Source organism: Diabrotica virgifera, chromosome 3 (genome assembly GCF_917563875.1).
Source record: "Diabrotica virgifera virgifera chromosome 3, PGI_DIABVI_V3a".
Lineage (NCBI taxonomy): Eukaryota > Metazoa > Arthropoda > Insecta > Coleoptera > Chrysomelidae > Diabrotica > Diabrotica virgifera.
In genome coordinates this window covers 254,285,131-254,301,868 of record NC_065445.1, presented here as the reverse complement: position 1 = coordinate 254,301,868, position 16,738 = coordinate 254,285,131, and the positions used below count along the sequence as shown (strand labels likewise).

The 16,738-nt window shown below is 33.9% G+C and overlaps 1 protein-coding gene across 1 annotated transcript in view; it reads right to left on the bottom strand.

Annotated features, from left to right (window-relative positions):
* The window catches only part of LOC126882395 (zinc finger protein 271-like), a 40,944-nt gene extending 24,206 nt beyond the window's left edge, over positions 1 to 16,738 (bottom strand). The window contains exon 1 of the mRNA XM_050647311.1: positions 16,354 to 16,738. Within this exon, the coding sequence (XP_050503268.1) occupies positions 16,354 to 16,582 (229 nt within the window). The 5' untranslated portion in view covers positions 16,583 to 16,738. The remainder of the gene's footprint in view (positions 1 to 16,353) is intronic.

Sequence of the window (16,738 nt, the reverse complement as noted above, 5' to 3'; positions counted from 1 at the left end):
ATAGGCCTGTTGTTATGTTATCTGCCATCCCCAAACTTTTTGAATTAATTTTAAACAAATATCTTACTTGGCACTGTAGAAATCTCTTGATAAATGAGCCTGGACTGACTGGTGATGCTTTTTATAGAGATTTCCATGCGATGAACGTCCTAGATGTTACAAGTTTTCTTTCTCAATTTAATTGGGATAATTTGTTTAAAAATAAGTCTCTTGATGACATGATCAGTATTTTTTACGATATTATATACTTAACAATTGATCTTTATGTTCCTGTTAAAAAGTATTCAGCAAAGAAATTTCCGGTGTGGTTTTCTCCTGATCTCAAAGTTACGATTATTCAGAAAAAGAAAGTTCACAAAGAATATCTAAGAACTAAATCCCCCACTCTCTTTAATGAGTTTTCTGCATTAAGGGCTCAATGTAAACGCTTAAAACAACAATGTTATCGTGATTACATTGCATTAACTGAATCATCTCTCAGGGATAATATTAGAAATTTTTGGAAATTTGTTAGTAATAAAAATAGCAAACCTAATATACCATCAGTTGTACACTATAATAATATCACTGGTTCTAGTGGTACAGAAATTGTTAATTTGTTTGCTGAATACTTTTCAAAAACTTATAGTGATAGAGATTGTGATTTGCAGGATAATATTTTAGATTCTGGTGACATCAACTTATCACAATTTACTATATCTCAATTTGTCATTTCTATTTCGTCTATATATGAAAAACTTTCCATTTTGGATAGCAACAAGGGGCCAGGTCCAGATGGTCTTCCACTTTCTTTTCTTAAACACTTAAGCTTTTTACTTTCGAGACCTCTTTTTCACATTTTTAACCTGTCATTAAAGACCGGGATGTTCCCAGACTACTGGAAAACTAGCTTTATTACCCCAATACTAAAATCTGGAGATAAGTCTCAAGTGAACAATTATCGTCCGATTAGCATTCTGAGTTGTATTCCCAAAGTTTTTGAGAGTCTTGTTTGTGACTATTTGTCAGCAAGTTTAAGATGCTGTTTTATCGACCAGCAATTTGGATTTCTCTCTAGCCGCTCCACTGAACTTAATTTATTGTCATTTACCGACTTCCTTGTGGAATCTCTTGAAGGTGGCTTCCAGGTTCATGCTGTATACACAGACTTTACAAAGGCGTTTGACCGGGTAAATCACAAGATTTTAATCAATAAGTTGAGAGGTCTGGGTATCCAGGGTGAACTTTTAGAATGGTTGTTATCCTACCTATCTGAAAGAATACAAATAGTGCGTGTTCAGGGTTTTCAATCGTTTGAAATTAAGGTACCTTCGGGAGTGCCACAAGGGTCACACCTTGGACCCCTTCTATTCAATATCTATGTTAATGATATTGCCTCCTGTTTCCACTTTGCTTTTTTCCTAATGTTTGCTGACGATTTAAAATTATATTTGAAAATCGAGAATGATGGTGACTGTCAAAAATTACAATCTGACTTGGATCGGTTGAGCTATTGGTGTGATAACAACGGAATGGAACTTAATGTTAAAAAGTGTCACTTAATGGTTTTTGGTCGAAATAGAACTCCTGCAAATCATATCTATACTATTAAGGATTGTCCTTTAGACTCTGTATCTCAGATAAAAGACCTAGGTGTTGTGCTCGATTCCAGCTTATCCTACATCCCCCATATCTCATCTATTGTCTCAAAATCACTTCAACTTTTAGGGTTTATCAAACGTTGTGCAAAAGACTTTCTAAATATCCCATCCATAAAAGTATTGTATTGTTCACTTGTGAGACCTCACCTAGATTACTGTTCATGTGTTTGGTCTCCACACTATAACACCCATATTCTAGCTATTGAGAGAGTTCAGCACAAGTTGTTAAGATTTGTTGCATCTAAACAAAATCAGAGGGTTGATGAAATTAACTATTCTAATATAGAAAAGTCACTCAACATAACCTCTCTCCAAATCCGACGCATGCATAAGGATCTCACAATGTTTTATAATATACTACACTCCAATAATTTTAGTCCTCAACTATTGGAGAAAATTAGCCTCCATGTTCCCAGTAGACAAACGAGGCTAATTCAACCTTTTTACATTAGACCGCATCGCACTAACTACGGACACAACTCCTTCATGTCCAGAACACCTAGATTTTTCAAATAAATTTTCAGTTTTCCAAATAAATTTAAAACTCAGCTTAAAAACTGTGCGTGATAACTTGATATCCTTGTGTTTTGTACATTTTTTGTTAATGTTTGTTATTTATTTAATGTTCCTAGTTTGTATGATTAAAGTTTTTAAATTTACTTTAGGTTAGGTTATAAATCTCCTGTGATTAATGTTTATACTGTATTTTAATTGGGTGATTGCCCGTTGATAAATAAATAACATGGATTTAGGCAGGGTAAATCTACGTCTACGAATCTTGTCTTATATCATGATTACATTGTCAGGGCTCTCGAAGATGGGTACCAAGTGGACTCCATTTATACTGATTTCTCGAAGGCCTTTGACACAGTGATCCATTCTTTACTCATCTTTAAATTAAGATGTATTGGTTTTCCTGAATGGTTTCTTTCATGGTTGAGTAGTTATCTTGATGAAAGAGTTCAGTTTGTTTTTATAAAGGGTTCACTTTCGATTCCTATCTTGGTCAGTTCAGGGGTCCCACAAGGCTCACATGTGGGTCCTCTGCTCTTTAACTTGTTTATTAATGATATTTCTGAGGTAATAAAAGTTTGTCAGTTTTTGCTATTTGCCGATGACCTTAAGCTATATTTCCAAGTTTCAAATCTGTCTGATTGTCTAAGGATCCAAAAAGACTTGACTTCTCTATACAATTGGTCTCTTTCCAATTGTCTCCAGTTAAATAAAGATAAGTGTTTTGTTATATCCTTTAGCAAATCTAAAAATAATGTTGTGTTTGACTATCACATTAATACAAGCGTTCTATCAAGAGTGACTGAAATAAAAGATTTGGGGGTGTTATTTGACAGTTCCTTGTCATTTATCCCACACATTAACAATTTGTCAAATAAAGCATACTGGACTCTAGGTTTTATCACAAGAAACTCTCGAGATCTTTCCGTACCTACATATAGAATTTTATATCTTACTTTCGTCCGTAGCATCCTGTCTTATGCTTCTATAGTATGGTCACCATACTATTTTAACCATATTTACACCCTTGAAAAAATTCAAAATAAGTTTCTCCGGATTTGTGCTTATAGATTAAACTTAAAGAACATGTCTTCGGTGGAATTAAGGTCAAGGCTAAATATCAGTTCCTTAGAAGACTACAGAACTAAATGTGATTTAATTTTTCTCTATAAACTACTTGATCATACCACCGACTGTTCTGATTTATTAAGTCTTATCAACTTTAGATGTAGCACTAGAATTCTTAGAGACATGCCCGTATTTTCTATAAAATGCTATCACACCAACTATGGCAAATTCTCTCCAATTAACAGGATTCAGACACTGGGAAATGACTTTAGTCAATCTTATGATCTGGTGGATACAAGTTTTGTAAGATTTAAGCACTGCCTGACTGAGTATGTAAGGAATCGAAGATGAGTGACCTTTACCTTGGAGTCTTCATTTCATTTGATTTTAATTGTCAGAGATTTTCATTTTAATAATATTTTCAGAAAATTTAATTTACTTAAATTATAATCATTTGTTTAACAATTTTTATTACTTATTTAATACTTAGTTTAGTATTTGTGTTATGGTTAGGATACTTTATTTTTGTTATTTGTAAAAATGGGGACATCCCGTAATAAATAAATAAATAAATAAATAAATATTACGATCTAAGAGATTTTGTTCACACCACTGAGAGAGACTATCCAGATCTTTTTGTAGTAAACTAATGTCAAGTTCATTACGTATAGTCAAAAATAATTTGAGATCATCAGCAAACATCAGAAAGTCACAATACTCATAGACCTTTTTAAGGTCATTAACAAACAGGTTAAATAACAAAGGAGAGCAGTGCCCCCCTGGGGAACCCCTGGACATACCTCAATCACTCTAGATATAAAGTTACCAATTTCAACTACTAGCCTTCTATCACTCAAAAAACTAAGCAACCACTTCACCAACCTATCAGAGACACCTACATTTCTTAGCTTTTCAACCAATAATAAGTGACTGACCTTGTCAAATGCCTTGGGGAAGTCAGTATACACAGCCTCAACCTGATACCCCTTCTCCAAGGCATCCAACATCTTACAAGCAAGTTGGTCATTGTGGATTGACCTCGTCTAAAACCATGTTGTTCGTCAATAATGATTTGTTTGCAGTTTGCAATGCCAGTTCAAATAATTATACATGAGACTATCAAATAACTTTGGCATAGATGATTGTACAGACACACTACAATAGTTTTTAACCTCATTTCTGAAGTGGGTTTTAAATATAGGATAGAGACAAATTAAACAGTTTACACAATGGCTGAGATAATGAATATTTGCACTGTTTTAAAACAAGATTTGGGATGCCATCAGCACCGATCATTAGCTTATTAGGAAGAGTCCCTATCTTTTCAAAACCTCAAATACACGTATCACAGGACCATCTATGCTAATTTGGCTATAAGATTTTTCAGGAAGTATTGCCTTTATATTTGAGAAGACTATAGAGAAGTGATTAGCAAATTTATTGACCATTGATAGCAGCTTTATAGGTCTTATGTTTAATGTTAAGTCCATCCTCAATAGAGAAAAAAGATTAAACACTTCAATAAAATAACTTTATAAAATATATTCACAAGATAATAGCCATTTCCTAATTATTACCACTGACACTCTGACAGTACACCATGTTGAACGGATGTTGGAGACTGAAACACCAAAACATATAATGAGGCAGACACCAGTAGGGAGAAAGTCAAAGCTAAGACGCAAACTTAGATACATGGAACACTTCTATACGTCTGAAATATGATACGTCTGAAAACACTTGAGATTACCAACTGGAAGAACAAAGCAAGGAAGAGAACAGAATGGCAGAAAATCTTAGAGCAAGCCAGAACCCAAAAAGGGTTGTCGAGCTACTGACGACGATGATGACTCTGACAGTATGTATCAATGACCTACACATTTATGTACGTTTCACTTGATTTTTGATTTAATTTGTTTGAAAATGAATCGTGACGCATGGGAAAAGTTAGAGTGGAAGAACTATACAGGGTGATTGATTAGTAGGGTAAAGCTCAATAGCTCCACTATAGTAATAGACAGCAATAAAAGTTAATAACAAAAATTTTAGCCACCTTTGAGCTTCACATTACAAAATTAGTTAGAATGTTACAGGGTGTTAGACCAAACTTATGTTTTTTTAAATGGAACACCCTATATTTTATTTTAAATTCGAAATCCTGTTAACTTCTCCATCACAAAAATATAAAGGTTTGTTATGTTGTACAGGGTATTTACAAAGTTGTAACCAATTTTATATGAAAATTGTAACAAGTTTAACTACCTGTATAAATAAAAATAAGCAAAACAACAATGGTTTATTAATGCCATATTTTTTAAGGTATTGTCAAAATTTTCAAGAATGGTCGATATTGCTAAATTTCTTTATATCACATACAGGGTGAGTCAAAACGCAAGTACATTATTTTCTCAGTAATTTTAAATGGAACACCCTGTATTTTACATCACTATTGAAAAGTACCATTACCATACTTTAATTTTTAGATAACATTCCCTATGTCTAAATTTATTAGTTTTCGAGATATTTTCATTTTTCAATGGACCAGCAGAGTGGCCACCCAAATCACCAGAATTTAATAAACTGAACTGATTTTTTTGGGGTTACATTAATAATGAAGTTTATAAAATACCTCCAACAACAAGGGATGAGATGAAAAATAGAATACAAAGTGTATTTCGATGTGTTAATTTACAAATGCTCCGTAGAGTAAGTAGCTCATTCAACGTTTTTAGGCGTACATAAATGTGTTAGGAGATAATTTTGAACACATTATGTAATTAAATATTAAAAATATTTTATTAAAAGTAGCTTCTAATTTTTTCAAACATGTTTTTTTGCAAAATGTATTACTGATAAATTATGTTTCGTTCTTTATTTGTTACATTGTTACATTGTTACATTTACATACAAAAGTAGTGTTTAATTGTGTTCACAAAATATCGTATTTTGTGTTTGTGTGTTTTTTTGTAAAATTTATTACTAATTTTCTTTGTATATTTGTTGCATTTACATAAAAAGATAGTTTTTAATTGTTTCAAAAATGTTGCATGTAGTGGTTGTGTTTTTGTTTGTAAAATGTATTACTAATAAATTATTTTCAACGAAAACTTTTCGTTTATAAATTCGCAAAAGTCTGTGTGTTATTGCGTTGCCGCTCCTGCAATATTTAGAGCAGGTGTATCGATGGATTCGTATGTAGTTTTGTCTTCTGAATCCAAATCTAAAAACGGCATCTCGATATCTCTAACTGTCTTCGAGATAATCGACCTCAAAGTTTAAAATGTGACGTCACAATCGGGTTATTTCCTACCGACGCGACGCACTAAACGTCAGTCAGCTGAAATCATAGGAAGTAGGCTACTTTTCAACAAGCTAAACATCAATACGTTACGAGTAGGCTAGTAATAATTATTATTTAATCTGAAGCAAAGCATCGGTTATTATTTACATTTGAGTTTGACACTTCGTGAATGTCAAACTAAATTTCAAATTATTTAGCTATTAATGAAATATAAGACATTTTAGAGTGAATTTAATTATTATATAAAATAATATGTATCATAAATGTATAAAAATACAATTTGAGTATATTTTGAAAGCAATAATGTATTAATAACTTTCAAAACATTTGTAGGAGTAAGTATAGGTATGGCCTCCCCTTAAATGATAAATAGACTATTCCATAAGTACTACAGTTCATCATTAAAAAGTAAAGATATGTAGGTACTTTTTAATGATAAACTGTAGTACCTAGGATCGGTATTACAGAGTAATGGAGAAATAGATGGAGATGCATGCAGTAGAATTAGGGCTGGATGGATGAAGTGGAAAGAAGCGAGTGGTGTGTTGTGTGACAGAAAAATTCCAATGAAGCTGAAGGGAAAATTCTATAAAACAGCCATAAGACCGGCTATGATGCACGGACCTGAATGTTGGGCAGTGAAAAAGAAAGAGGAACAACGAATGCATGTGGCGGAAATGAGAATGCTTAGATGGATGAGTGGAGTGACAAAGAAGGATAAAATTAGAAATGAGTATATTAGGGGAAGTCTAGGTGTGGCATGCCAAAATGAGAGAGCATAGGTTAAGATGGTTTGGTCATGTTCAACGTCGAGACGTTAATCACCCAATACGAAGAATAGCTGAAGTGCAGATTCCTGGAAGGAGTAGGAGAGGAAGACCAAAGAAGACCTGGGGGAGACGATAAGGCAGGACATGTTGGTAAAGGGGATTAACATTGATATGACCCAAGATAGAATTGTGTGGAGAAATGCAATTAGGGAAGCCGACCCCGCATAGGGATAAGGCAAAGAGAATGATGATGATATTATTATATATTATTATGTATTTCACAATATTTGAAAATTGTTACATAAAATGTTGTTTGGAATAAAAAAGTATGTTCTGATATATCAAATTACATCCTTCTAATGGAAAAAAATATTTGACGAATTTTCTCAAATTATGGATAGGTACTATATGGTACAAATGGTATAATCATTTTCATTTATAACTCTTGTATTTTTAATTTGACGAAGAAAAGTTATTCTTCATAAAAAGCTCTTCTTGGTCTAAGATTTATGATGCAACCATCATGAATCAAATTTTATTAATTTTATACGAGGTACATAAAAAATATGAATTTCGAGTAAAGTATCTTTATACCTATACTGCGCGTCATAGAAAACTGGCACCCCAAAAATGGGTTATGTTTGATGTCCAGTATCTCCTAAACCTGTCGTCCGATTTAAGTAATTTTTCAGCATCTTATAGCTTTATTCGAAACACGTAAATTTTGAGTGTATACCGGGTGTACGAATCAAACTGTGTTTTTTCCTCAAAGTTTGCAACACCCTGTGGCATATTCTAGCATTTATAAAATACTGAAATTAAAACCCTACAATATCCTCAGGTTTTCTTAACATTCTGTTTTTTGATACATTCGCTTATATTGGATAATACAAAAGTTTTTAACAACAAACCATGTTCTTCATCAGTAAAGGGTGTTTCTAAATAAGTGTGACAAACTTTAAGGGGTAATTCTGCATGAAAAAATAATGACCATTTGCTTTATAAACATATGTCCGCAAATGCTTCGCTTCCAAGCAGGATGTTGAATTTTTTCTTACAAGCCTACGATTTATTTATTGCATTGAAACCGGTTGAGATATGCAAATGAAATTTGGTGAATTTTAAGAAATAGTTATTGCGCATTTTTGACATGAAATTAAGAATTTTATATTCACCATTGGCACGCGTACGGGTTATAAGACCGATCGTATTACCCGTATGCACGCCAATGGTGAATATAAAATTTTTAATTGTATGTCAAAAAACGTGCAATAACTACGTCATGAAACCCACCAAATTTCATTTACATATCTAAACCAATTTTTAAGCAATAAATAAATCGTCAGTTTGTTAGAAAAAATTCAACATCCCATATCTCAACTAAGCATTTGCGGGCATACGATTGTAGAGCAGACTGTCATTATTTTGAATGCAGAATTCTACCCCTTAAAGTTTGTCGCACTGGTTGTCGCATTTAGAAACACCCTGTACTGATAAAGACCATGTCTAGTTATTAAAGTACCTAATAACTTTTGTACTATCCAACATAAGCGAATGAATAAAAAAAAACAGAATGTTAAGAAAACCTGAGGCTATTGTGGGGTTTTAATTTCAGTAGGTATTTTATAAATACTAGAATATTCCACAGGGTGTTGCAAACTTTGAAGAAAAAATACAGTTTGATTTGTACACCCGGTATACAATGAAAATTTACCTGTTTAGCAACAACATTATTACAGCGATATTGTTAAAGAATAATGCTATAAGATATTGAAAAAATTACTTAAAGCGGACCACAGGTTTACGAGATATGAGACATGAAAAATGACCCATTTTTTGGGGTGCCCGTTTTCTATGACGTGCAGTGTAGTTTACAACATTTAAATTAGAATGATATATTTGCACATTAAAACATAATTTTTAATTCTAAACAACTTTTCGTAATAGCAATTTTCCATACTATGAATTTAAATACGTATATAAACAAAGTTTTCGTTATGATAATGCTCGCATTGTCAGCTTGTTATTTCTTTATTTGCTACAGTGTTACATTGATTACTGGATTGATAATCGGTAATCTTCAATTGTCAATTCAGTCATGGCTTACTTAAAATTTAGATAAATTTAAACACCTAAAATAATTTGCTCTGAAAAATGAAAATATCTCGAAAACTAATAAATTTGGGCATAGGGAATGCTATATAAAAATTAAAGTATGTTAATGTTAATTTTCAATAATTTATTTATTTATTTATATATATTTACGAGCAAAGCTCATTACAATAAAACATTACAGAAGATATGAAGAACTAACAAAATATTACAAATATACGTAAAATACAATAAGATACAATAAACACTACGACAATAAAGCAAGTCAAAAAGTAATAATAACAGGTAAAGATATATAATCACAAGTTTAAAATATTCAAGAACATAAAACTAGAGGGTGCAATCCTTTAGCGTTTTTAAAAATCGCGAACTATCCGCAAAGAAATCCACACAATTGGAGCAAGCATTTGCCTGTCTAGAAACCCTCGAGATGAAAGAATTTGCAGTGAAGTTAGTTCTGCTGATGGGAGTATGAAACGTAGATCTTGAACGTGTGATTCTGGAGGGAATATGTAAACCTACTTCCTCAAGGAGCTCAGGGCAGCCGTGAATTGAATTTATAATATTATACAACATGTACATGTCCTTCTTTTTCCGTCTGCTTGATAAGGTGTCAATGTTAAGTTCTAGTTCAAGATCCATATAATTCCAGTCTCTACGGTTTGTTTTGAATGCGACGAACCTAAGTAATAGGTGCTGGATCCTTTCAATCTTACAGTTGTATGTCTCATAGGCGGGTGACCAGACGCAAGATGCATATTCCACGATTGGCCTCACCATTGCACAGTACAACAGTTTAAACCAGTCATGTCAAAGATACGGCCCGCGATCGCAATGTGTCACAGAAAGAAGAATCATGTTTTTTAGAGCTTTTAGACTTCACTCGATTGCTCTACGGAAGTTTTAAAATGCGTACACTACACTACATTTATAAGTCATTTCAAAGGCAGCGCGTGCCTAGACAAGCGAGAGAGATAGACAGTAACACCATCTCTTAGCGGAAACACCCTATTATTTTTGTTGAGAACAATAGAATCTTCCATGCGCTTCGAGTCTAGACTAGAACTTTCCTTATCGATATAAAAGAAGTGCGTCGACGTGTCACGTGAGTCAGTTGCGAAGTAGTGGTTGAGAAGGTATTGTACATTTGTTTGTGTCGTGCGTGTGCGATATCCATAATTGTGTCGAGTTCCATATTTGTTACGATTTCGGCATAATGTCACAAAAACGTAAAGTTGATAGTGAACGTAGAGTTTTTCAGTCTAAATGGGAAAATGCATATTTTTTCATAGAATGGAAAGGTAAACCACTGTGTTTGATTTGCAATCAAACAGTTGCTGTTTGTAAGGAGTTTAACTTGAAGAGACACTATGATACGAATCATAAATCAAAATTCGATTGTTACACTGAAAAAATAAGAATGGACAGATTGTCATCTTTAAAATCTAAACTTCAAGGTCAACAATCGATGTTTACTAAAGCTAATACTGAGAGCGAAGATGCCCTGAAATCAAGTTTTATTATTGCATTAGAAATCGCGAAGAGATCAAAACCTTTCACTGATGGTGATTTTATTAAAGACTGTATGTTGAAAGTTGCCGATGTTTCATTTCCATTTCAAAAGTCAATAATTCAAAATATTTCGCTGTCAAGAAACACTGTTGCTTCAAGAATAAATGATTTATCTCAAAATTTGGTTCTTCAACTGAAGGAGAAAATTAAGGAATTTACAAACTTTTCACTGGCTGTTGATGAGAGCACTGATACTGTTGATACAGCTCAACTTGCTGTTTTTATACGAGGTATTAACAGTAACTTTGAAATAACTGAAGAACTATTAAAGTGCGTTCCATTGACAGGTACTACAACAGCAAATGATATTTATTCTGCATTGGAGCATTTGATGGCAGAATATGGACTCGATTGGAATATACTTAGCAGCACAACTACGGATGGCGCTCCTGCCATGGTTGGCCAACATTCGGGCGTTGTAACTAAATTAAAACAGAAAACATCAGGAAATTTTGTGGGATTTCACTGTATAATTCACCAGGAATCATTGGCATCCAAACATTTAAAAATGGACCATGTCATGCAACCTATAATTAAAATAGTAAATTTTATAAGGAGCAGAGGACTAAATCACCGACAGTTCAGGCAGTTTTTACAAGATTTGGACGAAAAGTTTTCTGATGTCCCTTATTTCACCGAAGTTCGTTGGCTCAGTCGAGGAGTAGTTTTAGAAAGATTTTTTGCATTACGTGACCCTATTCAAGCTTTCATGTTAGAAAAAGGCAACCCAATTGATTATGACAATGACTGGTGGGTTGATTGTGCCTTTTTGGTAGATATGAATAAACACTTGACTGATCTGAATGTAAAGTTACAGGGTAAAAATCTGATTGTCACTCAAATGTACTCATGTATTCAAGCCTTTGAAACAAAGTTGAGGCTGTGGGAAAATCAGGTAAAAAATCAAACTTTGGATCATTTCCCTCATTTAAAATCATTTGGCACAGTGGATCAAAAAAAATTGAATCAATATTCTCAACTTCTGCAAAATCTTATCACGGAATTCAACAATCGTTTTGAAGACTTCCACAAAATGAATGAAATGGAATTCCCAATTTTCAACAATCCATTCAATTTTGAAGCTTCACAGGCACCAGTTCATTTGCAAATGGAGTTGATAGATCTTCAATCGGACAGTATTTTGAAAGAAAAATTTAAAGAGGTTAACGCACTTACATTTTATACACAATATTTCAAGAGTTTGGATAACTACCCGGAATTAAAAAAGCATGCAGCACGCATTCTGTGCATGTTTGGTAGCACCTATTTATGTGAGCAGATGTTTTCCGTCATGAAAATAAATAAGAACAAACATCGCACAAGACTTACAAATGAACATCTCCAATCAATTCTTAAAATAAATACAACGAATATGATACCTGACATCAATGAGCTTGTCAAAAACAAGAGAAGTCAGGTATCTGGATCCTCGAGCTCAAAATAATTACCCTCTTTTATAACTTTGATATGATTTTTAACAACCGTATATTATAAGTATACTATTAAATAAAATGTTATAATAATTCAGTACATTTTTTTTTATTTGAATCTGGCCCGCCGACACATTCTGAATTTAATATATGGCCCTCTGCAAAATTGAGTTTGACACCCCTGGTTTAAACGATCTCAACTGCTTAAAGTCTTGGGAGCATCTTTTAATAAAACCTAACAGTTGAAGCGATTTTGAGATGATATTGCTTATATGAATATTGAAAGATAGTCCAGAGTCAAGTGTAACTCCAAGATCTTTTATGGATGTGACTGTTGTGATATTTATATCACCTATTTTGTAAGTGAAGGAGATAGGACTTTTCGAACGCGTGAATGAAATGTGAAAACATTTGCAGGAGTTGAGAACCATGTCATTGTTGCTGCACCATTCATTCAACCGATTCAAATCGGACTGAAGCCTTAAACAGTCGAGTGGATTCCTAATGTGGCAGTAAAACTTAACATCGTCAGCAAATAAAAGAAATTTCGCATATTGGAAACAGTCTTTTATATCGTTAATAAAAACATTAAACAACAAAGGTCCAAGATGAGATCCCTGCGGTACGCCCGAAGGGACAACTATTTCGTAGGAAAAATAGCTGTAGAGCTTGACGATTTGTTTTCTGTCCAGAAGATATTCCCTAAGCCACAGCAGAAGTGAACCATGTATCCCTAATTGCTGCAATTTTTCTAATAGAATATTGTGATTAACTCTGTCGAAAGCCTTAGAGAAGTCGGTGTACAGGGCGTCCACCTGTAGTCCTTCGTCCAAGGCGTTCAGTAAGAAGTTAGTATATGTCAGCAAATTGAGTTCAGTTGACTTATGGTGCCTGAAACCAAACTGCTGTTCCAATAGAACACCGTTCAAAGAGGGTGTAAGGAAATCGCAGACAAGTGATTCGAATAGTTTAGGAATAGAGTTTAGGATACTAATAGGTCTATAGTTGGACACAAGACTTTTGTCACATGTTTTGTGTAAGGGCAATAGGAAACTGGTCTTCCAAACATTTGGAAAGCTTCCACTAGCTAAAGACTTGTTAAAGATGAGAAATAATGGCCGAGCTAAATTAAATGCACAGTACTTGAGCAAGCTTGATGGGATGCCATCAGGTCCCGGGCCTTTAGAAGGATTGAGGTTACATAGTTTAGAGTAAATGTCAGAGATGGATAGTTTACATGATGATAGGTTTAAGGGTGAAGAAGTGATGTCTTCGGGGAAATCAACAACAACAGAGGAATAAACTGATGAAAAGAAATCAGCAAATAAATTCGCAATATCTTTGCCAGATGAACTAGTTTTACCGTTGTGAGATAACTCATATCTTTGCCAGATGAACTAGTTTTACCGTTGTGAGATAACTCAGAAGGAATTCCATTTGATTTTCTTTTGTTATTGATAAAAGACCAAAACTTATTCAGACCGCCGGGAAGAGAGTTTTCAGTAGACAATGTAAAGTTTAAATAGTCACGCTTGGTAAGTATCTGGGACTGAGATCGGAGCTCTGAGAACTGTTTGTAAAGGTAACTGGTTTTTGGCAGCTTGGACTCTTTAAGTCTCCTGTGTGCTGTCTTCTTTCTAATAATACACGATTTTAGTTCCGAAGAGTACCAGATAGGAAATTTTCTAGAAGAGAATTTTTTAACAGGAACGTAGATGTCAATGGCTGAGTACAGAATATCATATAAAATGTTAACCATTTCATCGACTGAACATCCAATCATTAAAGTATCCCAGTTGACACAATCGAGATAGCCTTTAATTAGAGAAAAGTTTGCTGATTTAAAGTCATGATAGTAACCCTCCGGTAAAAGTCCCTCATTATATCTGGTAGTTATGGGTAGTTCAAACACCAGTGGGGGATGGTATTGGTCAGGAGGGATTAAAATGTCTGTAGGTTCAACAACGGCGATATCTTTATTTTGGACCAGTATCAAATCTAATAAAGAATTAGAGGTATTTGGGCAAACGTTAATCTGGTATAGATTATGCAGACAGGATAGATTTGAGATAATCTCAATGGATGTTCTTTCGTTAGGAGTAGCAAGGTGATTAAATGTGGCTGATGAACTGAAATTGTCATGAGACCACGATGCATTAGGCAGATTAAAGTCACCCAAAAGGCATAGTTGAGATGGATTGAAATTGTTGACTGTGTTGTCAACATTGTCATTGAAGATGGAAAATTTCTCAGAGTCACTTTTTGGGGGAAAATATGCAGTGCCGAGAATAATGGTTTCGTTACCATTGATAATGGATACAAACAGTTGCTCGATATCAAGTGAAGATGGCAAATGCTTACTATTCAATTGCTTGGATACGGCAATAAGAACGCCTCCTCCTCTAGAATAGGCACTGGTTGAAGATGACCTATCACTTCTGTAGACATTAAAGTCCGCTAGGTTCAACTCGGCGTCGGTAATTCCCTCAATTAGCCAGGTCTCCGTAAACACCAAAACATTGTAAAAGCATCCTTGAGTATTTTCCAATAACTTGCTAAGCTTTGTCCGAAGGCCACATACATTTTGGTAATAAACACTGATTTTGTGGTCATTGGGAGGAACAGTATTGAGTTTTAGATTTTTCAGTTTTTTGAAGCTATAGACGGCACTCCATTCAAGTATTTGATCCTTAGATCGGTTTCGCCATTATCGACTCTGGTCTTCAGCTCGTTCTTAATTTTGAGTTCGTGTTCCCTTTGTAGTTTAGTTAAATCGCTCGATATGAAGATCTTACTACCTTTTAATTTGGATCTACCCTTGAGTGCCATTTGAACATCATAGCTGCTTGGAACCGTGATTTTTAAAGCCCTACAGCCAAATTTATTCCTTTTGCCAACTCTGGTGGCGGAGCGAATAGGAATAGGTTCATGGTGAAGTTTTTTGAGAATTTCTGTGGCAGCCTCCATGTCATTGTTGGATTCGGTAACATTAAAAAGTAGGATATTGGTTGATCGCCTGGATCGTTCTTGGAGTTCAGAAACCAATGAATCCTCGGAAACTTTGCTGTTACTACTTGAGGCAGGAACATCAGTATTCAGTCCATTTACGGTCAGATCCTCCATTGCACTCTTTAAGTTGATAATGTCCTCCTTAAGGACATCAATGTCTGTAGTAATCACGTTATTTCTAACAGCAGTTTCGGCGTTATCATTATGGCATATAATGATATAAAATACAGGGTGTTCCATTTAACATTACTGAGAAAATAATGTACTTACGTTTTGACTCACCCTGTATTTGATATAAAGAAAATTAGCAATATCAATAATTCTTAAAAATTTTGACAATAAATAAAAAATATGGCATTATTAAACCATTGCTGTTGTGCTTATTTTTATTTATACAGGGAGTTGAACTTGTTACGATTTTCATACAAAATTGGTTATAACTTTGTAAATACCCTGTATAACATTACAAACCATTATATTTTTGTGATGGAGAAGTTAACAGGATTTCGAATATAAAATAAAATATAGGGTGTTCCATTTAAAAAACCATAAGATTGGTCTGCCACTGTGTTATCCAACACACTCTACCATTCTAACTAATTTTGTAATGTGAAGCTCAAAGGTGGCTAAAATTTTTGTTATTAACTTTTATTGCTATCTATTACTATAGCGGATCTATTGAGCTACTAATTAATCACCCTGTATGGTATAAAGAAACAATTAATTTTACAGACTGGAAAGTTCAGTGCCAAGGGAGCAGCAAAGACACACAATAACAAGCTATCATAAATGACAAGAGGAATAATCCACCTCACCCAAGAATAGGATTTTGAACACCATGGCCTTAGCTATAATCCCTAGGGATTATAACACTATGAAGCCTTTGCATATGCCTTAGGCTAAGTACTTTCAAGTAGTACTACTTTATTGTTACTAACCTTTTGCTTGGTTTTCTTCAAATGGGTCAAGTTTATTTCCATGTTGTCCTATTTCAGTATGTTTGGGATGTTCTTTTAAGTCTAAATAATCGTTTGTGTCATGTGTACTTTGCCTGTTACATTCCTCCTTAACTTCACATTTAAAGCCATCCAAAAGGGCATCATCCAAGTCATTATACTCTATTTCTAGTTTACACGTTTCCTCACTAATTTCTTGTTTCACTTCCATTTGATTAGACTTGATTTTATGTACTTTAATAATAATTATACAGCCAAAAAGTTAAATCGCTTTAGTATGTTTAGTAATTACACTACAGCAACAAATTAAAATAAAAAAACAAAAAACAGAACTGGCTCACAGCATCAGCATAGAAAAGTTAGAAAC